Source organism: Gallus gallus, chromosome 28, assembly GCF_016699485.2.
Source record: "Gallus gallus isolate bGalGal1 chromosome 28, bGalGal1.mat.broiler.GRCg7b, whole genome shotgun sequence".
Taxonomy (NCBI): Eukaryota; Metazoa; Chordata; class Aves; order Galliformes; family Phasianidae; genus Gallus; species Gallus gallus.
The window spans coordinates 3370466-3392176 of record NC_052559.1 but is presented as its reverse complement, the minus strand read 5'-3'; the positions used below and the strand labels follow the sequence as shown (position 1 = coordinate 3392176).

The 21711-nt window shown below is 53.0% G+C and overlaps 2 protein-coding genes across 11 annotated transcripts in view; one reads left to right on the top strand and one right to left on the bottom strand.

Annotated features, from left to right (window-relative positions):
- Window positions 1-18969, top strand: part of SBNO2 (strawberry notch homolog 2) — a 52722-nt gene extending 33753 nt beyond the window's left edge. For all 8 annotated transcript variants that reach the window (XM_046904667.1, XM_015299979.4, XM_046904668.1 and 5 more), the window contains 27 exons: window positions 245-337; window positions 941-1037; window positions 1437-1597; window positions 1847-1980; window positions 2505-2595; window positions 3918-4061; window positions 4400-4517; window positions 4699-4804; window positions 5257-5410; window positions 5794-5970; window positions 6474-6571; window positions 8966-9048; window positions 10042-10242; window positions 10346-10521; window positions 10722-10853; window positions 11121-11256; window positions 11903-12015; window positions 12857-12928; window positions 13294-13402; window positions 13685-13759; window positions 14140-14283; window positions 14512-14606; window positions 14965-15057; window positions 15269-15400; window positions 15617-15693; window positions 15869-16059; window positions 16351-18969. In XM_046904667.1, the coding sequence (XP_046760623.1) occupies window positions 245-337; window positions 941-1037; window positions 1437-1597; window positions 1847-1980; window positions 2505-2595; window positions 3918-4061; window positions 4400-4517; window positions 4699-4804; window positions 5257-5410; window positions 5794-5970; window positions 6474-6571; window positions 8966-9048; window positions 10042-10242; window positions 10346-10521; window positions 10722-10853; window positions 11121-11256; window positions 11903-12015; window positions 12857-12928; window positions 13294-13402; window positions 13685-13759; window positions 14140-14283; window positions 14512-14606; window positions 14965-15057; window positions 15269-15400; window positions 15617-15693; window positions 15869-16059; window positions 16351-16967 (3819 nt within the window). In that variant the 3' untranslated portion in view covers window positions 16968-18969. The remainder of the gene's footprint in view (window positions 1-244; window positions 338-940; window positions 1038-1436; window positions 1598-1846; window positions 1981-2504; window positions 2596-3917; window positions 4062-4399; window positions 4518-4698; window positions 4805-5256; window positions 5411-5793; window positions 5971-6473; window positions 6572-8965; window positions 9049-10041; window positions 10243-10345; window positions 10522-10721; window positions 10854-11120; window positions 11257-11902; window positions 12016-12856; window positions 12929-13293; window positions 13403-13684; window positions 13760-14139; window positions 14284-14511; window positions 14607-14964; window positions 15058-15268; window positions 15401-15616; window positions 15694-15868; window positions 16060-16350) is intronic.
- A 935-nt stretch (window positions 18970-19904) lies between these two features.
- GPX4 (glutathione peroxidase 4) lies at window positions 19905-21443 on the bottom strand. 3 transcript variants are annotated; one of them, NM_001346449.2, is made up of 7 exons: window positions 21366-21443; window positions 21163-21257; window positions 20901-21045; window positions 20678-20829; window positions 20571-20595; window positions 20278-20337; window positions 19905-20190 (listed from the first exon to the last, which is right to left on the bottom strand). In NM_001346449.2, the coding sequence occupies exons 1-7, from the start codon at window positions 21438-21440 to the stop codon at window positions 20134-20136; spliced, it is 609 nt and encodes a 202-aa protein (NP_001333378.1). In that variant the 5' UTR covers window positions 21441-21443; the 3' UTR covers window positions 19905-20133. The 3 variants fall into 3 exon arrangements, with proteins under 3 accessions (NP_001333378.1, NP_989551.2, NP_001333377.1); NM_204220.3 differs by having other exon boundaries at window positions 19905-20166; NM_001346448.2 differs by having other exon boundaries at window positions 19905-20166; window positions 21163-21248.
- Window positions 21444-21711: the final 268 nt, after the last annotated feature.

Genomic DNA, 21711 nt, shown 5'->3' with positions numbered 1-21711 from the left:
TGTGTTTGTGTTGATGAAGGCATGTATGGCATTTGCAAGATTTATTAGTTTTCAGGATTACTCCCCAGGGCTTCACATGGAGGAGCAGAAAGTATTAAAGCCCATTGACGCCATCAGAGCATAAGGTCTGAGTACAGAGCACAAACGCCTTTACAGTTGTGTTTCCATCCTTTAATTTGCTGGAGCTGAGGTTGGAGGGCAGAGGATTACAGCTGTTTTCTGACCTGCCTCCTTTCTGTTGCAGCTGTTCTCACCCAGCAGATCATTCAGTGGCTTAAACAGTTCGGACGACCGCATTCCTGCTGTCCCCAACACCCCACTCCTCATAAGCTACCAGGTGAGAATGACATCTGCTCCAGCAGAGTCCAGTGTGAGGCTCTTAGCTTCATGACATCGCAGTGCAGAGAAGAGCAATTTCTACCATTGTCCCCTGAGGGAGAGTGAGACAAGAAAGTCAGCCAGGTCACTGCGTACATTTCAGGTCACTGCCCTTTCCCAGAAGTGTTTTATATTTCCTGTGGTGGAACCTTGCTCTGCTAGAGAATGCTCCATGCTTTCCTTACAGCTAAATCAGCACAGTCAGTAGAGGCTGTTCTTCCTGGAACTGCATGACTTTGCTTCATGCTGCTGAGTTCCTTGCTGAGTTGAGAGCTTGTCTAAGTCTTTCTTCAGGGTCAGATTAGTGCAGTTGGGCACGACTGATTGTAGCCCACAACTTGCCTGAAATTCCCTAGTTCATGGTGGAGTGGATTGTTGAAAGTAGCTCTTAAAGCAGTTGCTGGGCCCCTGGGGTGGTCTCTCACAGGTGGTTTTCCTTGTGTTGCTGTAGTCTGTAAATGAGATGGATTGTATTGGGATGGACTAAATGATAGTTGCCTGGTGCCACGTCCATACTACAGTGAGAACATTACCATTTGATCAATGCTGTGTTTCTTTTCAGTCTCAAGCTCCTGCAGAGGAGGAGGATGAAGGTGATGAGGAAGAAACAGAAGAGTTAGGGCAAACGGAGACCTATGCAGAATACATACCTTCAAAGTGTGAGTGCTATGCTATTGCATGGATATGAGAAATGCTTCAGCTCTGCTGTGGACCAACTAAACTAATTCCTTCCTTATCTCTATGGAGACAGGATGTGGTGTTTGCCAAGGCACGTCCCAAGCTTGTGACTTTGTGGGATAACTTCACTGATCCTTAGTTGGTGCTACACTAATTTCACGGGACACTTTCTGTTGTCTGCTTTTAGGGGAGGCTTGGCTTGTTTTTGGCAGTCTGAAATGTCATTGAAATCAAAGACAGTGAAGAGCAAGCACTGAGCTTATGTCTTCTGTAGTCTGAGGCTACAGAGTAGATAAGGAGGTCTGCAATCCTTTGTGAGGCGCTCCATGAGAATGGAGAAGTTGAATTCTCTCTCTTATGTGTTTGTGTGTGTCATTTAGCCAAGATTGGGAAGCACCACCCTGACCTTGTGGTTGAAACAAGCACTCTGTCCAGCGTTCCCCCACCCGACATCACCTACAGCCTTTCTCTGCCGAGCTCTGTTGCTGACAAAGGGTCACTCTCTGCACTACAGCTGGAAGCAATCATTTATGCCTGCCAGGTATGTGGCTCCACAGGAGGAGTTGCAGGAGGCAGTGCTTAAGATTTCTGGGGCCTGGGGGCTTTTTCTACAAACTGCATTGTGAGCTCAACCATGGTACTCTGCCATTCCTGGCACTGTTTATCTGAGCAGGAAGTGCGTATTTATGAGATACGTGAAGGGGTTAAGTGGAGCTCTTAAAAGATCACATAAAACAGCTGGCAAAAGGCAAATGTAGCTTGATGTCCAATTCTGCTCTTGGTTTTGCAGCAACATGAAGTTTTATTACCCAATGGGCAGCGAGCTGGCTTCCTCATCGGGGACGGTGCTGGAGTTGGAAAGGGCAGGACAGTTGCGGGCATCATCTTTGAAAATTATCTTAAAGGGAGAAAAAAAGCTCTTTGGTAAGTTGGGTTTTTTTTCCCCTCTTTTCCCGTAAGACCTCGGAGTTAGTGTGAATCTGGGAGTAAGGAATTCCTTAATGCTGATGTTGGCTTTGTAGTTGACTCATGTTGTGGCCTTGGGTAAGTGTTTTCCACCTCTTTGTGCCTGTTTGCTCTCTGTGAAATGGGAATATTTCCCCTGCAGCGGTGATGGAGAATGAATCACTCTGAAACGGCAAATTGTGTACTCCTCAGAGTGCAGTGTGAAGCCTCTTCCTACTCCTCTGAAGTCGGTGGAGGGATATTCATGGACTTCCCAGGTGCAGACTTGAGCCCCTACAGTATGGGGCTTTACTGCAGAATAGACACAGCTTGTCATAAGTGCCAGACCAGAGTCTGCTGTAGGATCTTACGTTGAGGTGTGTGGGCAGTGGGAAATGTGACAGTTTTATACACCTACAATTGCTTTAGTCAGAGCTGTTAATCACTGTGCGTGCCCCAACTCTCTCCTTAGGAGATAACCAGGCCCACGTCTTGCTTTGCAGGTTCAGCGTCTCCAATGATCTCAAGTATGATGCTGAGAGAGACCTGAAGGACATTGAAGCCTCCCACATTCCTGTGCATGCTTTGAATAAGGTAGAGGAGAGAAGTAATGCTGTTCTAGAAAATCAACCTGTGGTAGCACTTAGATGGATCTGCTGCAGAGTGCAGAGCAGCAGTCACTTCTGCCTCTGCATAGCAGTAGCAGGCAGTGAGCTGCTTGCTGTTTCCTTCTCTCAGCATGCTCTTCCCACTCTGGACTCTTGCTATTTTTACACACTCTCCAGAGCTGCTCTGTGAGTACAGAGCTATTTCCTGCAGGGAGCACAGTGTGTCTCCATACAAGTGCAAAGTTCTACAGGGCTCGAATGCTCTTCCCCATTTCAGAAGAGTGCTGCTGAGGGAACGGCCCCTGTGCTGTGCTCACATGGGTTAGTTTTTCCTAGCTCTGGTTTCAGGCAGCCTGTTTTCTGAACATGCAAGTAAAGGGAGAGCATACAAACGGGCATATCTGTGCCTGCCAGGAGACTGCAGCACAGTGCTGTGCACACGGGCATTTCCTCTGAGCTGGGTGAATCAGAGAGTTTTCAAACTTCCTTCCAGTCACCAGTGGTGAGGATTCATTATTTTTCAATAGAAATGACCGGCAGCTGTGTAGTGGTTGTTCGTGGAGCTCTGCTCAGCTTGTGTTTCAGCCTCTTGTCCAGGGCTGTGTTTGCCATGCTGCTGGCCAGCCTGCTGAAGCTCTCTCCTCTGTTTTTTAACAGCATTGAACAACCAGCTCTTGCAAAGTCAATGGAAACCGCATGTGTTCAACACCTCTGAGTGCAGTCCATGAGGAGACTGAAAGAGATATTTGTTTTCAGATGAAAAGGCTTTAAATACCGCTATCTTCAGATCAGGACCCCCTTTTGTTTTGTTTTCCTTCATACGTTTCATTTTGTTGTAGGTGGGATCCGTGACAGCAAGGCACTGATCTCACTTGGCCAAAGAGAAAATTATTTTCTGGAAGTAATTAAAATAGATAGGAGGGATTAAAAAATAATTAAACATTCCAAACTGTTGCTTAAAAAAGGAAGCAAATTCAGCTGGCCAGAAAATTGAAGGCCTGGTGTGGTCTCCACATTTCTCTACATGCATCCAGATGTGCTGACACATTGGCAAGGGAACTTAGCCAGGCATTTAAGATCCCTGTCATCACTGTGTGTCAGTGCCAAGGAGAAGTGCTAAAGATGTCAGCTGCTAGTGGTCTTTTGTCTGTTCTGCTGTCATATTGGGTTTTGTTCTTGAAGGCAGGAGCATGAGCCCTCCACAGCCACAGCAGAATCCATGGTACAGGCTGTGGGCTTAGAATGGGTGCAGTGCACTGTGGACAATTGTCATGAGCCCCTCTGCTCTTTTTCTTCCTCTTTCTGCAGATTAGATATGGAGACACAGCTACCTCAGAAGGAGTCCTCTTTGCCACTTACTCTGCTCTGATTGGTGAAAGCCAGGCAGGCGGGCAGCATAGGACACGCTTAAAACAGATTTTGGATTGGTGCAGGGAAAATTTTGATGGAGTTGTATCCTTTAAAAAAAAAAAATAGAGAAAAGTGGATGGTTGGGACTGTGCTTCACCAGGGAAGGAAGAGCCTGGGGCCAGCTGAGGTCACCAGGCGCAACTGTGTAGGGCAGCCCTGTGGCCAGGGTCCATATTTATGAGCATATGTCCTCCCCATGCCCTCTGTCCTCCTCCACAGTGCAGTGGAATTGAAGGAGGGGGAGAGCACAGCTGGGATTGACCTTTTCAGTGTTCATGCCAGAACTGGCTGTTCAGTAGGTTGGAGGAGTCTGGGTTGTATTTTCTGCCATCCTCATAATGAAAAGATGTCCTTTCGCCTTAACTGACATTCACTTTCAGATTGTATTTGATGAATGCCACAAAGCCAAAAATGCCAGCTCTACTAAAATGGGCAAAGCAGTGTTGGACCTTCAGAACAAACTGCCTCAAGCGAGGGTTGTTTACGCCAGTGCCACAGGTGAGCTTCTGTCAGCATGGAGGGGCACCGTGTGAGCAGATGCCAGGGCAGTACTTGGGAAGGTCCCTGGGTCTGGTAAGACATGATGGCAAGCGAGCATCCTTCTAGGCATTCGCTGTGCTAGAGTAAATGCTATTTACAACTGCTGTGGTTTTGCTGACAGTGACTTCTGTTTAAACAGGTGCCTCTGAGCCAAAAAACATGATCTATATGAGCCGCCTGGGAATCTGGGGGGAGGGAACCCCATTCCGAGCATTTGATGAGTTCCTGCATGCAATTGAAAAGAGGTAAGTCGCATCCAGCATCCCTCTTCATCTGGCTTAAATTTTGTGGCAGTCTTTCTTTGTCCCTGGAAGAGAAGTGCTGGCCAGAGACCAATCAGTATCTTCTTGGGGAATTCCTATTTGCTCATGAAAACAAGAAAAGTCCAAGCAATCCCAGCAGTCTCATGGCTGAACAGTGTCAGCCTTTAAAAAGAAGAGGAGATAGCCAGGACATGCTCAGAGGAAGGGCAGAGACCATAGGGGTCAGTGGGACCCCTACAAGCTGGGTGCTGTCCTCTCAGTTTCTAGAGAAAGTCAAATGGAAGGACAGCTGCAAGAGTTGTTTTCCCCTTCAGGATATGGGTGTAATGCATGCTTGAGGACAGCTTGAGCCATGGGAAGTTGTTCTGTGGAATCACTCACCCATGTTGCCCTGTGAAATAGGAAGGGATCTCACAACTGTGTCCCTCTTCCAGGGGAGTTGGTGCAATGGAGATCGTGGCAATGGACATGAAGGTCAGCGGAATGTACATTGCCAGGCAGCTCAGTTTCACTGGAGTGACCTTCAGGATCGAGGAGATCCCATTGGATCAGCAGTACAAGATTGTCTATGACAAAGCAGCAAAGTTGGTGAGCCAGTCCCACTGCAGTGGGGAGACTAATGTATAACTGTGATTGGGGCATTGCCTCTTGTTATGTGGGTGGGACTGAAGTCCCTTGTCAGGACCATGACCACAAACTTTGGGGTTTTTTAATGAGAAAAAGGGTGCATGCCCTCAGCTTTCATAAGATGGAGTAGTCTTGTACTTTTTTTACTTCTGTTTACAAGTTCTGTGTTTGCAGCATCATGCTAACACAGACAGAAGAGAGTGAGCAGACTGCTCAGCCTAACACAGCGGCATCAACACTGAAGTTAAATCAGATTATCAAACCCCATACTGTTCTAACAGTTGCATGTATGACAGTAATGAAAAACAAGATATTAACTCAGCCTTTCCTAATGCTGTCTGCAGTGGGCAGAGGCCTTGATGGTGTTCCAGCAGGCAGCTGACCTGATCGGCTTGGAGTCTCGGAAATCCCTGTGGGGTCAGTTCTGGTCAGCTCACCAGCGCTTCTTCAAGTATCTCTGCATTGCTGCTAAAGTCCGGCGCCTCGTTGAGCTTGCCAAGGAGGAGCTGGCAAAGGACAAGGTGTGGTATTGGAGGGTGGCTGTGTGCACAGCAGCTGTCAGTCTTAGATTCCAAGGGAAGTTTTGTTGTCTGTAACCAAAGGGAGTTAATTGTTTCTGGGAACGTTTGCAGTAATTTATACTGGGGAGTTAATGTCACCTTTTCTTCTGAGGCTGTTTGCTTCTGGTTGAACGTAGGCAAGATGATTTGAAACAGCATTTTGGGCCATGTTCAAGCTAGAAGTGGTTCCAGGTGTTTCACCTTTAGCACAGCCCTATCCTTACATTTATCAGGATGTGATTTAGAAATTCCAGACAGAAACTACTTAGCAAAACCAGCTTCATAAAGCAAGTCATCCCCTCAGTGGTGTAGAGAGGTTTGAAAGATGGTTCTTGATCAGCAGCCTTGCTACAGCCTTTGGATAGGGCTGAAGGAAGATGTGCCTGGAACCATGAGGTGCAATCTCTTCAGCCTGTAGGTGCTTGCCCTGACCCCAGCTGTGCCATCCTTGTGTTTCCCTGTAGTGCATCGTCATCGGCCTGCAGTCCACTGGGGAGGCACGCACCCGAGAAGTCCTGGATGAGAATGATGGGCATCTCAACTGTTTTGTTTCTGCTGCAGAGTGAGTTAAAAATCCTTGCTTTTCTTTCTGTGGAGGGGGATGCATGGGAGGCTGGAGGCATTCAAGAGAAAGCCCTGCCCTGGGGCCACTTAGAACATGCAGTTCCACAAATTCAGTCTCATAAGGGCCTCACCTTACATGAGCTGTAAATGGAGAGGACTCTTTGTTGTGTTCTTGAGGTGCTGTTTCTTTAGTGTGACTTTGAGGCAGGTCCTGGACTGTTAAGGTCTCCTGTGGTCCAAACTTGCATGAACAGCCTCATCTGTCTGCACACAGAAAAGAACCAGCAGGTATAAGGAGGGTCAGAAACATGGGCTCAGGTCTGGTCTGTGGGAGTCTGACTCAGGAAAACAGCACTGTTGACAGTGTAGAAACAAGAGAGGGAATCTCATGTCATGGCAGAGGCTGGGATGGTGACATAGGGCAGCATTGCTGGAGCAGTGGGAGGGGGCAGAGACCCAAGGAGTTCAGGTCCTGTGTTGCTGGTTTTCAGGACAGGCACAAGGCAGGAGAGGTGGTGGGGTTCTACAGTTTTTCCCAGCTGAGGAGAGGTGGGAGTGAAGGCAGCACAGCAGCAAGATTCATGCTGTCTTTCTGGCAGAAATTGAGGCTTGCTCTCCCTCGTTTTGGCACCTCTCACATTGTCAGCCTGTCCCCTGGCGCTGCTCCTATACAGTGAGGTGATGAATTGAGTTGTGTGTCTTCTGCAGGCAGCAGAGCTATTGCTGTTGTCTTTTGAAATGGGTTTTAATGCAGGTGAAAGCAATGAGTGATGCCATGGACAGTGCATGTCCAGTTCAGACTGAGCTGCCTCCCTTCCTATGGGAGGCTCTGTGTTAGCCTGTGTCAGTCTCTGCTGTCTCCAGTCCACCCCTGAAATACAAATACAGCTTAGGGACGGCGTGCAAGGCAAATCTTTCAACTGCTTGAATCCATTTGGTCTCTTGAACTGATTTCTGCATTTCCAAATGCAGAGGAACTCGGTGAGAGAACGATGTGGTCCCTTTGAGCCTCTCTCAGCTTTCCAAAGAGAAGAGCTCTGTTACTCATCACGCGCACTGCTCAGCTCTGTCCCTGCTTTCATGGGCAGGAGCAGTTGGCTCAGCAGCATTGCTCAGATAACTGGATGTCCTCTGGCATCCGCGGAGCGTCTAATTGCAGCGTCCTGGTTTTACAGCACTTCAGGGGATTTCTCGAGGGGAGTGTGCTGGGAAGAAGCAGTTACTTAAAAGATGCCGAGAAACAGAGTTAAAAGTGAGCTGATTGCTCAGTGAGTGAATACCAGCCCAGCCCTTTGTTCGCAGGGAAAGCGGGGGAGGGAAATGAGCAAGGTCAGTGAGTGGCAGAGAGGCTTCAGACCTGAGAGTGAGCTTTGCATTGTGTCCCACAGCTCACGTCAGCACACGAGGCAGAAGGGCCATGCCTGGTGCCATGTCACTGCAGTCCCTCAGCAGCCAGCCCAGGGCTCTGCCCCTTCAGGGAGCAGGGCTGTGTCCTTCCACCCCTCACACTGAGGGTCTTACAGCCCTTTCCCAGTTCCCAGCACAGCCTCTTTCTCCCACAGGCGAGTTGTCATGTCCACACCTCTCGGCTTTTGCTTTCAACATATTTTTTTTTCAACCAGAGCTCATTCAGCACTGCCTTCTCATTGCACTAGGGGTTCATCCCTGTCCGACATGATCAGCGTTTAAGCATTTGCTCTTTTGTTTGCGGGGCAGACCACAGAAACATTTAATTCCTACACCTTCTGATTGCCCCATTCACCTGAAACCACCACTTTCCCCACGTTTTTGTCACTTCCCTCTATTCTGTGGGCAAGCAGGCCCATGTCCAGTTAACCAAAGGACTTGGTGGAGTGCATTTGTTGGACAGCCCGACAGTGGTCTCTGCTGTCAGAACACAGAGAGGGACTGGGACTGGCTGCATTTTTTACCAGTGATGTAACAGCTTCCCAGGATCGTGTTTCCTGTTTCAAACTCCCTCCTAGTTGCTGTATAAAGGTCTCAGAACTTTGGCATGCCACATGGCAGCACGGAACCCAGGGTCTGCTCTGCTTTTGTCACTGCATCCCCAAGGGTGGCAGGAAGGCTGCAGCAGAGCATTCCCAGCACTGAGTGCACAGCCTGCCCTCAGCACGCCTGTCCCACAGCTGGGGATCTGCTGTGCGCACTGCGCTCCCATGGCTGAGTTGTGTGTCTCCCGCAGAGCCCTTTGGTGCAACTCACTCTGTCTGGAGAGCCACGCCATAGCAGTGGCTGGCTGACCACACGCTGTAGTCGTGATGCTGGATTTACCCCTCTTAGATGAAATGTGCTGCTGTCTCAGATACACGTTGCTACGTGATGACCAGCAATGTTCCTGGTGGCTAGAATAAATTTTGCATCTTACTTTCAGAGGCGTCTTTCTATCACTAATTCAGAAGCACTTTCCTTCAACCAAAAGAAAGAGAGAAAAAGGAACTGGCATTAAAAGAAAACGTAAGAGCACACTCCACTGCCCAGCATTTGACCTCCTGCCTTGCTGCTTCACCCCAGCCACTCAGCTTTTTCTTTTCCTTTTTCCCCTTTCCCTACTTCGTGCATTCGCTGCTCTGCCCTGGTTTCAGTTTGCCCTCCCGCACATCTCCTGTCACCGCCTCTCTCCTGGGGGACAGCAACCCTGTAGGTCACCACCCCCTCCTCCCCTAACCCACTCCCTGCCACCAGCGTAGGGCTGAGCCTCCACCACTTGCCCAGCAGCTGTTCCCCTTCCCATGGCTGCTTCCTTCCCTGGACTGGTGGGCAGGCAGCGCAGCAATCCTGGCTGCACGTTTCCCTCTTGCAGCAAGGGGTGTCTCCACTGCCCCTTATACGTAGCATGGCAGGTGTCCTGGGGAAAAAAATGACTTCCGTGCCAATGTGTTGGCTGTGACTGCAGGTAAGAGAGGTTTGGGAATTTCTCCTCCAGTGGGATGGGAGGAAGGGTGGACAGCAGCACAGGCAGATTGTGGAGGTTTTCCTGGCAGGTTGCTGTTGCACAGCAGCCTGTGCAAGCTGATTCTTGTGAACCCTCTCACATGGCAGGGGCATGTCTTGCTGTGCTTGGAAGTAAACAACGTCCCATCTGCAAACACCAAAACACTGTCACCTTCCCACTGCTTGCTCATTCCTCTGGAGGCAGCCAGACCTGCGGGCTCCTTCTGCTGAGGAGTCAGCACTGCTTATTGCCAGATGTGTGTTATCCTGACGTGTGCGATCAGCTGCAGCCCTGATACGAATTGCCTTGTTCTTCCTTTCTCTCTCTCTCTTTCTCTCTCCTTCCCCCTTTCTCCCTCCCTTCCTAGCTGTCCTGCCATGCTCAGGAGGCTTTCTCACTCTGAGATCAGCCTTTCACTGGGGGCAGGCTCAGCTGTATTGTGATCTCTTCTCCTCTTTCTGAGCTGGCACTTGCTGTTTTTGCACAAGGCTGACCCTGCTCGCTCTCCCTTGCAGGCAAGCAGAGGGGCCGCTGCGCCAAGACTCTGAAGGGCATGTGTGACCCCGTGGGGGTGATCAAGATCAGCGATGACAGCAGCACCGACTCCGACATGGGGCTCGACAGTGACTTCAACTCCTCCCCAGAGTCTGTGCTTGAGAATGACGATGTCATCTTCATTGAGCACGCCTTCAATGGCTTTGTGACTGAGAGCAGAAGTAAGCAGAGCCAGCAACATGGGATTGGCTCCCTTCTCGCTGGTGGGAGCTCCTCTGATTTGCAATTTCCAGGTAACTCTAAACTTTTGCATTTCATTTGCAGGTAATTTTCACATGCTGCCTTCCCATAAAGAGATGCATGGCCTGAGAGAACTGGAGCATGTGGAAAAGATGAAGCAGGACCTACTAGCAAAAGTAAAAGCACTGGGCAAAGAGCTACCTCTCAATACCTTGGATGAACTAATCAATCACTTTGGGGGACCGGAGCACGTGGCTGAGGTACTTCACAACTGAGTATATTTGGGTGGCACTAGATGACAGGAAAAGGGGCCAGCAGAGGGAGTTGCAGCTGGAAGAGAACTTGCTTTCCTTCCTGGCTGTCTAAAAATCCTGTTGTGGATTGATCTCCTAAACACCCCATACTGGTGCCCTGTGCAGGTCTGCCCTCTCTGATAACAGCCCCTGTCTTTTCTGTGCAGATGACTGGGCGGAAGGGCCGGGTGGTTTGCAGGCCAGATGGCTCTGTCATGTTTGAGTCTCGTGCAGAGCAAGGCCTCTCTATTGACCACGTCAACCTGAAGGAGAAGGAACGTTTTATGAATGGGGAGAAGGTGAGTTAGGTGTGAGCCAAGGAAACCTCCAAACCCCTGCATGGAGTGTGCAGAGAGGTGAAGGAAAGGGAAGGTGTCTGCCTGCTTTTGCCTTGCCAGCCTTAGATCAGCAAAGCTCTGTGCCTTCTGTCTGCCTGTGCCTGTCCTGCTGAGAGGTGACAAGGAGGCCTATGGGCTGCCATTGTCTTTTGGGCTGTTTCTCATAACAGTTTTGCAAATATACAGGGATCTCACACCCCTTTCTCATATGTTCTCTCTCTCTCTCAGCTTGTAGCAATAATCTCTGAGGCCTCCAGCTCAGGAATCTCTCTCCAAGCAGACAGACGGGTGAAAAACCAGAAGCGCCGCGTCCACATGACACTGGAGCTGCCCTGGAGTGCAGACCGTGCCATTCAGCAGTTCGGTGAGGGCTGAGGGTCTCTGGTCACTGCCCCCTCCCTCTGAGCATGGTGCAGATGGTGAAGCCTCAGGCAGCCCTGAAATGGAAAGGCTTGTGTGGCCTCCTGAGCCAGGCTGGTGCTGCAGTCCTGCAGCTTTCTGAGATGTCACCTTTCAGAGCACAGCACTCCTCTGCTTTGCTTTGGGTGCCAATCCGGACTCAAAGCAGTGGTGTCTGACTGAACTCGTGGGGAGGGTTTGTTTTGACTTCAGAAGTGGTTTGCAGTATGGAAAGGGAGAAGCCTTCCTATCTGTACATGGGGGCAGAAGGCATGCTCGTAAACGTGCTTGAAGGTTTCCGTTCCATCCTGTAGAGGCTCTGTAGGATGAGAAGAGCAAGTTCCTCAATACGTGATCACAAAAGAATTAGTGCACTCCGTAGCTCAAACCCAGAGCGTGAGGGCTATAAACTCAACTCTGACAAGGTCTCAGCAGCAACAGAGCGATGAATGCAGCTGTACCTGTGTCCTTTTCCCCCAAAGGAAAGACCTGATTTGAAACCAGCATGACATGGAAAGTTGTTTTGTGTCTCACCTTGTGCTCAGCTTCTCTTCATTACCAAACAGGCTGTACCAACCTCTCCTTTCCCTTCTGTTCTCATGTCCCTGTAGGTCGAACGCACCGATCAAACCAAGTTTCTGCTCCAGAGTATGTCTTCCTTATCTCTGAGCTAGCTGGAGAGAGGAGGTTTGCCTCCATCGTGGCAAAACGACTGGAGAGCCTAGTAAGTGCTCTGCAGCAAATAAATCACAATGTTCTTGTTGTATGGCATGGCCACTGTAAGTAGTGGGAGGGATTGCATCACCCCCTGACTTGAAAGCATTGCAGCTGAAGAATGCAGAAGGCCTTTAACACCCTCCTAAGATTTGGGAAAGGAAGTGAAGAATAGCCAAGGCAACAGGAGGATACTGAAGGAAGCAGAATTCCAGATGCTGGAATTCCCCCCATACTATTACAGGAGTGTACACCCGCCTATTTCCAGAAAGCCAATGAAGTAACATATGGAATAATTAATTAGTCTCTGTTTCATTTTCATTCCCAAATAGTTTGGTAAAGTCCCAGTATTCTAGAAAATCACTGCCTGCCCGTAGCACATTCAGTATCAGACCTCTTCTGATACTGCCTGGCCTTGGCGTCCTGGTTTCAGCTGGGACAGAGGAGTGGGTTTTCTGTTTCATGCTGTCTGATATGATGCTGTGTTTTGGCTTTGGGAGAAATGCAGTGTTGGTAACACTGATGTTTTAGCTGTTGCTGGGTGCTGCTGCACAGAGTCAAGGACATTTCAGCTTGTCATACTGTCCTACCAGCAAGGGGAGCTGGGGTAGGGGGGTCAAACCCAGGGCAGCTGACCTACACTCACAAAGGGATATTCCATAGCATATGAGATCATGTGAAAAAACCTTAGGAACTGTGAGGAGTTGGCCAGGGGGCAGCTGCTGCTCGGGGACTGTGGTGACACTGTGGTGCTGAGCAGCTGCCCAGTTAAACCACAACATTTGGCCGTCCTTTGCAGGTGTTTTACATCAGCTAAAAGCAAGAACTTTTTGCTTGGTCTGTCTTCCTAGGGTGCCTTAACTCACGGAGACCGGAGGGCCACTGAATCCCGAGACCTCAGCAAGTACAACTTTGAGAATAAGGTAACTTGCAGCTGTTCTCAGCGTAGCTCAGCCAAGGAGGGGTCAAAGCAGTGAGCGAGTGCCTTCAGTAGGAGCCATGGACAGGCAGATCATTGCTGGCATCTACAGGCAGGATCTGGCCTAGCAGCATCAGCACCCAGCACCCCAAGTGTGGCATCCAGAACTGAGTTGCTCTACCAGGGAGCAGCCCCTGTTCCCAGGGGAGCTAGTGTCATTGCTGGATGCGGGTGTGCAGGGTCCTGCACTCTGGGCCCCGGGGACAGGGTATGTCCCTGACCCACAGCATCCCTCAGCACAGCCCTCTCTCAGTGGGGTTTCTCTGCAAGTCATTTCCTCCCATGCGTTACTCTTGTCTCCTTTCACAGTATGGGGCTAAAGCACTAGACAGAGTTCTCTCCACTATCCTCAACTACAAGGAGAACAGAGTTCCTGTGCCCAAGAGCTATGAGAGAGGAGAGGCTGCGTTTTTCCAGGGTAAGAACATCATCAGCTCCAGGGTTCCTGCTGCATCTTTCTGGCCAGGTTGATCTCAGGGTTGGGATGTCTGAAGAAAGCAAGCAGCAAAAGCTCAGAGGGAGCACTGCCACTGACCTAACAGCTCAGTGCTCATGCAGATGCATGTCGTCCTGCCAAGCAAAGGGGAAAATGGATGTGGGGCAGACTTAGCTGTGAAATAATGGGTACTGATGAAGGGGAAGTGTTACTGTTAGGGGTGGGGTAGCCCTAAAATATTCAAGCTTCTTTCTCTTTTTCCAGAAATGAAGCAAGGTCTTATCTCTGTGGGGATCTGCTGCAATCAGCTGAAGTATGGCACTGTCTCAGTAGAGAAAGGTACGTGTCATATTATTCCTGGCCAATGGAGAAATGGGAATGGAGAATTTCTCAGTGGAGAAATGTAAGGGGCATTGTTGTGGCCCTCCCACCCCATCTGTACCACAACATGGCCTCAAGGAGCTTGCTGTCCAGCCAGGGCAGAACATGGCACTGCTGCTGTGAGGGCAGAGTCCAGTACAGTTTGGTCTACTCTGCAGATCACATTTCCCTGCAGCAACCTGGCAGCTGACAGCCTGGAGGAACAGCCCTTGGGCTGCTCTCTTATGCATTGCTGCTGTGCTGCTCTAAGGACGGGTGGGGATTCTCTTTTTGGATGTCTTTGGGAATGTGCTGGTCAGCCAGCTGCTCAGCCTTCCTGCCCTGCTGCACTCTTGCAGACTGCTCCATCACCAAGTTCCTCAACCGGATCCTGGGCCTGGAGGTGGACAAGCAGAACATGCTGTTCCAGTATTTCTCTGATACTTTTGACTATCTGATTGAAAAGGACAAGAAGGAGGGCAAATATGACATGGGCATCCTAGGTAAGGAGGAAAGGGGCGATCAGACTTCTTATACTGCACCCCTGAGGTTCCCTGCTCCTCCCTGTGCTGACCACTGGCTATTCCTCTGTCCCCATCGCCTTCTCAGGTGCTGGAGGGTCCCAGCCCCACATAGCACAGATCCTGAGACTCCTGTGCAGGAAGAGGAGGTGGCACAGGGAGATGGATCTTATACCTGGGCATGTGTTTTGGTCTTTCTTTGTGCTACAGATTTAGCTCCAGGAATTGATGAGATCTACGAGGAAAGCAAGGAGGTCTTCCTGACCCCTGGGCACCCGCAGGATGGGCAGGTTGTATTTTATAAGGTAAGCAGCCTGCAATGCTATCTTGGCAGTCCAGTCTTCTCTGTTGATTCCCATGCTGGAGCTGTGAACTGCTGGATCCCTCCCCCTGCCCCATGGCTGTTTGTCATGCTTGTGTCACGTTCGCTGTGGTCCTGAGCAGGTCACTGATGCTGGGAATCACACAGAGGAGGCAAGGAGAGGCCCTGTGCTGCCTAAGGGCTCTCTGGGCTGTAATGCCCCAGAGCATAGCCTGGCAGAGCCTGTTTCCAGGCTGCAGCAGCACCAAGTTTGTGCTGAGAAGGGCGTGTTTTGTGAGGCAGACACTGATGCTTTTGTCCCATGCTCTGAAGTTACAGAATCCGTGTTTGTCCTCATTTAGATCAGCGTTGACAGAGGACTGAAGTGGGAGGAAGCTTATGAGAAGTCACTGAAACTGACAGGATCCTATGATGGGTTCTACCTCTCCTACAAGGTAGGTTCTGGGACTCTGCCAGGATGACACCTCAGCAGAGAGGATAGTTCCTCAGAGGAGGTCTGTCGTGGCCCTTGGGCTGTGTCTGACCTCGTGCTGGGGGCTGGGAGATGCCTCCAAGAGGTGCATCATGGAGAGGGATTAGTTCAGACAAGTATGGGCCTCGGGGGAGAGACCCATGCAACTGTAACCATCAGCTCTACTCCAACAGACACGAGGCAACAAATACACCTGTCTGCTGGCAGAGCAGGGCCGTGGCAAGAACTTTATCCTCTACAAGCCAAATATTGGGAAGCAGAGCCAACCTGAGAGCTTGGACAGTCTGCACAAGAAGTATCGGCAGGTAGGCGGCAGCTGCAGTCCTGCAGCGTGGGGAGAGGGACAAGCATCTTTCTCTGAGCAGGGCTGACTGAAGGACATTCATGTAACCCTTTTACACCTTCTCATATCCCTGTTGTAGCACCCGGGTGTGCTGACTCCCAGTCCTGGATTTCAGGTGTCAGCTATATGTCAGACAATGGAAAATCCTGACCTCTACCTGTAATTGCTTCTTCTGCAGGTGACACCTGAGGAAGCCAAGGAGCACTGGGAGAGCTGTTATCACTTCTCCTTGAAAAAGTGCAACCATGCTGTCTGGTAAGGGATACACGGCCCAAACCTGCCCAGCTCTCAGGGTGGGGGGCTTGTCCTGTGCTCCCCAACAGTGCTGCTGGGGTCTGGGCTGTGGCAGTGAGTGGGGGACGTGCTACGGAGGCAGTGGGTGTAACAATCTGCCATGCTGATGATTCAGGTTGTTTTCTCCCATTTGAAGGAACAGGAGCTGCAAGCTGATCCAGGAGGGGAAGGAGTGTTTCCAGGGCATGCGCCTGCGTCACTACTACATGCTGTGTGGAGCCCTGCTGAGGGTGTGGAGCAGGATTGCCAGCATCATGGCAGACATCACAAACACCAGCTACCTGCAGATCGTCCGCCTCAAGACCAAGGAGAAGAAGAAACAAGTTGGTAGGTGAAATGTGGGGAAGGGAATGGGGGTATTCTGGGAGAAGGCCCCTCCTAAACTGGGCTGTGTCCTGGCCTGGCAGCTCTTGGACAGCTGAGGCCACCTGACGTGTGTTTGGGCAGAGAGTGAGAGCTTTGGTTGCAGCCCCATCTCCCTGCTTCGCAGCCTGGCCAAGAGGCAGAGTGGATGCCAAATGCTCGTGATGAATGGGCCCTGGTACTTCTGCCTCTGTCCCCACAGCTCCCCCTCCCTTCCTGAAGTGCTCTGGGGACTGAGGCACGTTCCTCCCTTAGGGATAAAGATCCCCGAGAGCTGCGTCCGTAAGGTGCTGGAGGAGCTGAAGCAGATGGATGAGAACGTGAAGCGGAAGCACAACCGACTCCTCCAGGCACAAGAGCAGAGCCTGCAGTTCCCCCTCTCCCTGCACATGCTGCAGCAGCCCCTGGACCTCACGCAGACAGCGCCTGGGCTCCCCCTACCCCAGCACTCCCTGCGCCAGGACGAGATCCTGGACCTGACCTACAGCCCTCCCAGCGACAGCATTCCTGACATGATGAACCCGGAGCCCAGCACTCTGTGCTTCCCCCCAGAGCCTGTGCTCCAGCCCCACCAGCAGCACGGATCTCCCTTTGGCTTCAGCCACCTTCCTGCCTTCAAGAGCCCGGACACCATCCTGGAGGGGAGCGTGCCTCTGAGCTCTTCGCTGCAAGAACATCAACCCCTGCCTCACCCTGAGCCCTCACAGACTCTGCAGCAGCAGGAAGATTTTGTCCAACAGGATGGAAATATCAATTTCAGAGAGATCCTGGAGGACATGCTGAGGACGTTTAATGGGGCCCCTCAAGAGAACATACTCCCCCAGGAGCGCCAGAGTGTGATCCAGTTTTGGAAAAGCCCACTGAACTTCTGAGAGCCTCTGGGTGCACCGGGTGACGCTCAGCCACTGCAAATCCATATCCTTTGGTGCAGAGATGGGGGCTGGGGAGCCCTGGCTTTTCTACTGGTTTGGACTGATCCATTTCTTTTTTTTTTTGAGGGAAGAAAAAAAAAAAACAACTATAGTTCCTTAAAGCAAAGTTTATTTATATATAATATACAGTCAGGCATGTATAGATTTGTATATAACATGCTTGGGGGGAGTTGAGTGCTGCAGAGTTCAGCTGATCTGGACTGATGGTCTCTGCTGTGTTCAAGTCCTGCTCACGGGTCAGTGCTGTGTGAGACTGAGGAGAGACACCCATCCCCTGCAGACTACTGAGTATCCAAGCCAGATTGTGCCTCTCCCAGCCCAGAGCTCTGCAGCTGCAGCCCCTGAAGCTGCCACAGCTTTGCAGCAGTTGCAGGAGCTGGCTGCACCAGCACCTACTTAGCCAGGATCGTGGCAGAGCTGCTGAGTTTGTCACAGCTCAGCCACGCTGGGACCACGCGGGGACTGCCTGGAGCATGGGGGCCATGAGCCCCATTGACCTCTCCTGAGCCTGCAGGGCTGCTGCAGCTGGCCATGCTTTTCCCAAATTTTGCTGTCCTGTGCTTTTTGTCCTGGCCTTCTCCCCAGCCCTGTGCTGCAGGGCTTCTTGGCTGGGATGGGGATGGCCTGGCTGCGTCACCCAGCACTGCTCTCAGCCCCACAGAGAGGTCCCTGGTGAGCACAGGGACGTGCAGTATTGCTGCTCATGCTGCAAATCCAACCTCCAATACCAAAGAGCAAACACCTGCTTTGCACTGCACTGCCCCAGATCCCCACCTGCCCCAGCAGCAGGGTGGGCAGCTGCCCCCCCCAGCACAGAGGGTGCTGCTGCCGGCCCCGCTCCACACCTCGCACCTCGGCAGGTCCCGGGGTCGTGTCCTTTGTTTTCTCTGCTTAACCTGAGGAGTGTGGCAGGGGGCTGGCAGCGGTGCCCGGGGGCAGCTGCTCTGCATCCTCCCTTCTGCATCTGTTCTCTGCCTTCGGTCACCTGGGTGTCCCTGGAAGCAGCACCGGGATGCTTTCAGGGGAAGGATGTGAGCCCCTCCCCAGCCGGCCCAGCTCTTGGCAAGGACCTGGAGGGGCCACCCCCTGCCCAGGAGGTCAGTCTTGAGGGGCTGCAGCTTTCCGTGTGCCCCGGAGCCCCTCCAGGCACAGAGGCCCAGCTTTGGGAAGCGCCGTGGGTCGCTGCAACCCCAGAGACTGGGGGCTGCCCGCCCCGATGCGCTGAGAGCAGGGACAGCCCGTGGACTCCCTGCTCCCCCACCAGCCTCACTGTTTGATTGTGTCCAAGGAACCCTCCTTACCTCACAGCCCACACCAAAGATGGGAGCTCCTGCGTGCCCCCAGGCTCCCAGCAGAGCAGGGCTCTCCCCTTCCCCTCCTATTTAAAGTATTGCCCGGCTCACAACACTCGCATTCACGTTCACTCACTTGGCACTTGCTGAATTCTCAGCAACGAGGGAAAAGGATACCAAGAAACCCCATTTCAGAGAGACTCACAACTCAGGAATCACAACGAGGTATTCCCACCCGGGTGCCCTTTGCCCACCACTGTGCCACGTTACCAGAGTCCCACGTGGCAGCTTTGACACATGATGTTAAAATATATGCAATTATCCCTTCCCCCATCTCTGAACGACAGAGAGCACCTTCAAATAAACCCTCCCTGCCCTGATCCTGTGTTTTTGTCAGGGTTAATAATATGTAACGATATCTTTTAACTAAATTATTATGCAGTTGTCCTACTGATTGTATGTATTTTTAAATGAGCCCCTCTTTTTCTTCCCTTACACCTTTTTGTTAGCACTTTTTAATCCGCTTGTCGTTTGCCTTTGGTTTTTTTTTTTTTCTATGTGTATTTATAATTAATTGAGATGTATATATGTAAAGAGATTGTTGGTTTTTTTTAGAACATGTGCCTTGGACTAATAATTCCTGAATTTTCTACTTGCCTCGGAAGGATCATTTTTCAGTCTGCTCAGTAAAAAGGGAAAGGAGCCGCACGCGAGGTCTCTGTAAGTCCCAGCTCTGTCTGTCCGGCCCTCCCCATGCTCCCACCAGGCCTGGGACCGACCTCCCCCCGACTGCTGGTGCTCCCCACACAGCCCATGGCACTGAGCCACCCCTGGGAGGAGCGGGGCTGGGGGAGGATCCTGCCCAGCCTGTGGCCTCCAAGTCAGAGGCCAACATCTGTTTGTTTTTCTGCCCAGCTTTGCTGCAGAAAACGCAGATAAAGGCGCTGTTGTTCATAGAGATGACTCCATACAGAGCTGCTGTGCAGGCACAGCTCTGCCCCATGCACGGCTCCTTGCCCTACAGGGCACCCAGCCCCCCCCCTCCCAGCTTCACCCTTACCCTACAGCAGGGGCAGGGCTGAGCACTGCAGCCCCAGCTCAGCTCCACGTGCTGCATCACCACGCTGTTTCACCACAGCACTTTTGCAGTGGTTGCGCAGTGGTTGCCTTGGGCTGTGTCTTGCACCACTGAACGGGGAGTGCTGCTGCTGGGGGCACTGAGTGCTGCTGTGTGCCCCACCTCCTCCAGCCAGGGAATCTGACTGGAGCAGACACTGTTGTTGTGCAGCACAACACACGGGGTGGAGGGTCGGCTCTCTCAATGGGACGTGCAGACGTGCTCCTCTACTTCAGCTTTTCCTGCGTGACCCCCTCGGGGCAGCAGCTGACCCGGGATTTGGTGTCATTTCCCCATCAGCACTAATGAGGATTATCCCTACCAGCTCTTTGAAAGCTCCCAGCTGCCCACTGAGCCCTGCTTCCCCCCGCCAGGCACAGGGGAGCATTGCATCAGCTCCACCCCCATCCACACACACACACACACACACACACACACACACACACACACACACACAGACACCACTCATTTCCAGTGGGTTTATTTCAAGTGGACAGCAGATACTACATTAGGGCTATGGGAAGGGGCTGCCCAGCAGAGACCCCCGGCCCTGGGACGCCTTCCTCCAGCAGGTGCACGCCGAATCTTCGGGTCTGCCTCACCAGCAAGCTGGCTTCAAGGCAGGCCGTCATGGTGCTGGAGGAGGGGGCCCACGGGGAGCAGGGAGCAGTGCTGGGCAGCAGCTCGGCACGCAGCTCTACAGGTAGGCGGGCAGATCCTTCTCGATCACCTTCGAGACGAAGGGGAGCATCACCTTGAGAGCAGCGCTGCGCTGAGCACACAGCAGGAGCCCTCAGCTGGGGCTGGGGGGGGGGTCAGGCAGAGCGCGGGCAGCACTTACGTAAGGATCCTCCATTGGGCTGTACCTTTTCACCACTTGGCCCTCACGGTTGATAAGAAACTGTGGGGGTGAAGCAGCAGCCAAATGAGCGAGTCCGGCTGCAGCATGGGAACGGCTGAGCAGCACAGGGCTCTGCTCCCAGGCTGGGACTGCCCCATAGCAGAGCTGTACCCCTGCAGGGCCGCTCTCCCCCTCAGCCCCTTCCCATCCCACACCCCAATGCCAGCACCGGATGCCGGGGGTTCTTCCCCCCCACCCCAAAGCTGAGGGTCTGACCCACACACAGCCCCTACCTTAGTGAAGTTCCACTTGATGGCACTGGGAGAGAGAAAAGCGGGGGGTGAGAGGGGCAGAACTCCGTGCTGCAGCGCCGTCCCGCTGCCCCCCCCCCCCCACTCACTTCCCCAGCGTGCCCCGGCCCTTGGGCTGCTCCTTCAGCCACTTCCACAGCGGGTGGGCGCCGTCCCCATTGACCTCAATTTTGCTGAACATGTCGAACTTCACCCCGTAGCCCTCCGCAAAGGCTTTGATCTGCGCGTCGTCCCCGGGCTCCTGCGGGGGGGGGGGGGTCACACCGTGCGCGGGGATCCCCGCACGGCCCCTCGCAGCGCTGCGGTGCCCACCTGCTTCCCGAACTGGTTGCAGGGGAAGGCCAGGATGCGCAGCCCCTTCTCAGCGTATCGCGCGTGCAGATCGACGAGCTGAGTGTAATTCACCGCGGTCTTTCCTCATTTGGACGCCACGTTGGTGATGATGCAGACGAAGCCCCTGCGGGGATGGGGGGGGAGGGGGGGGGGGGGAGGTGTGCAGCCGTCGCACCGAGCATTGAGCCGCGGCCCACCGCACAGCGCTGCCCGCCCCGCACCGCCCCGCGCCGCCCCGCACCTGTACTGCTCCAGGGACACATCGCGGCCGTCGATGTCCCGCGCGTGGAAGTCGTAGATGGAGGTGGCCGAGCGCCACTCGTCCGCCTGAGCGCACTGCGGGGTCAGCGGTCACCACGCGGCCCCGGCCGCTCCCGCCCCGCAGTCCGGGCACAGCGCAGCCCCCACCGACCCCCCGGCCCGGGCCGCCTCCCCCGCGCTCACCATTCTCCGCGCCGCGCCCCGCACCGCCGCCGCCCCGCACAGCAGCGCCCGTCCCCAGCGGCAGCCCCAACCCATCCCGCCACCTCCCGCCCCCTCCACCAATCGGCGGCTCGGACGCGCGGAGGCTCCGCCCCCCGCTGCGGCTCCGCCAGTCATTGCGCAGAGCGAGAGGCTCCCTCGGCTGACAGACGGGGAGGACGACCAATCAGATTAGCGAGGCGGCCGCAGAGGCGGGAGAGTCCGCGGGGTGGCGGGGGGCGGCGTCCTTGCGCCATTCCTCCCCTCCCCCCGCCTACAGCTCCCGGCATTCCCTGCGGCGAAGGACCCCGCGCGGGACAGCCCCGCC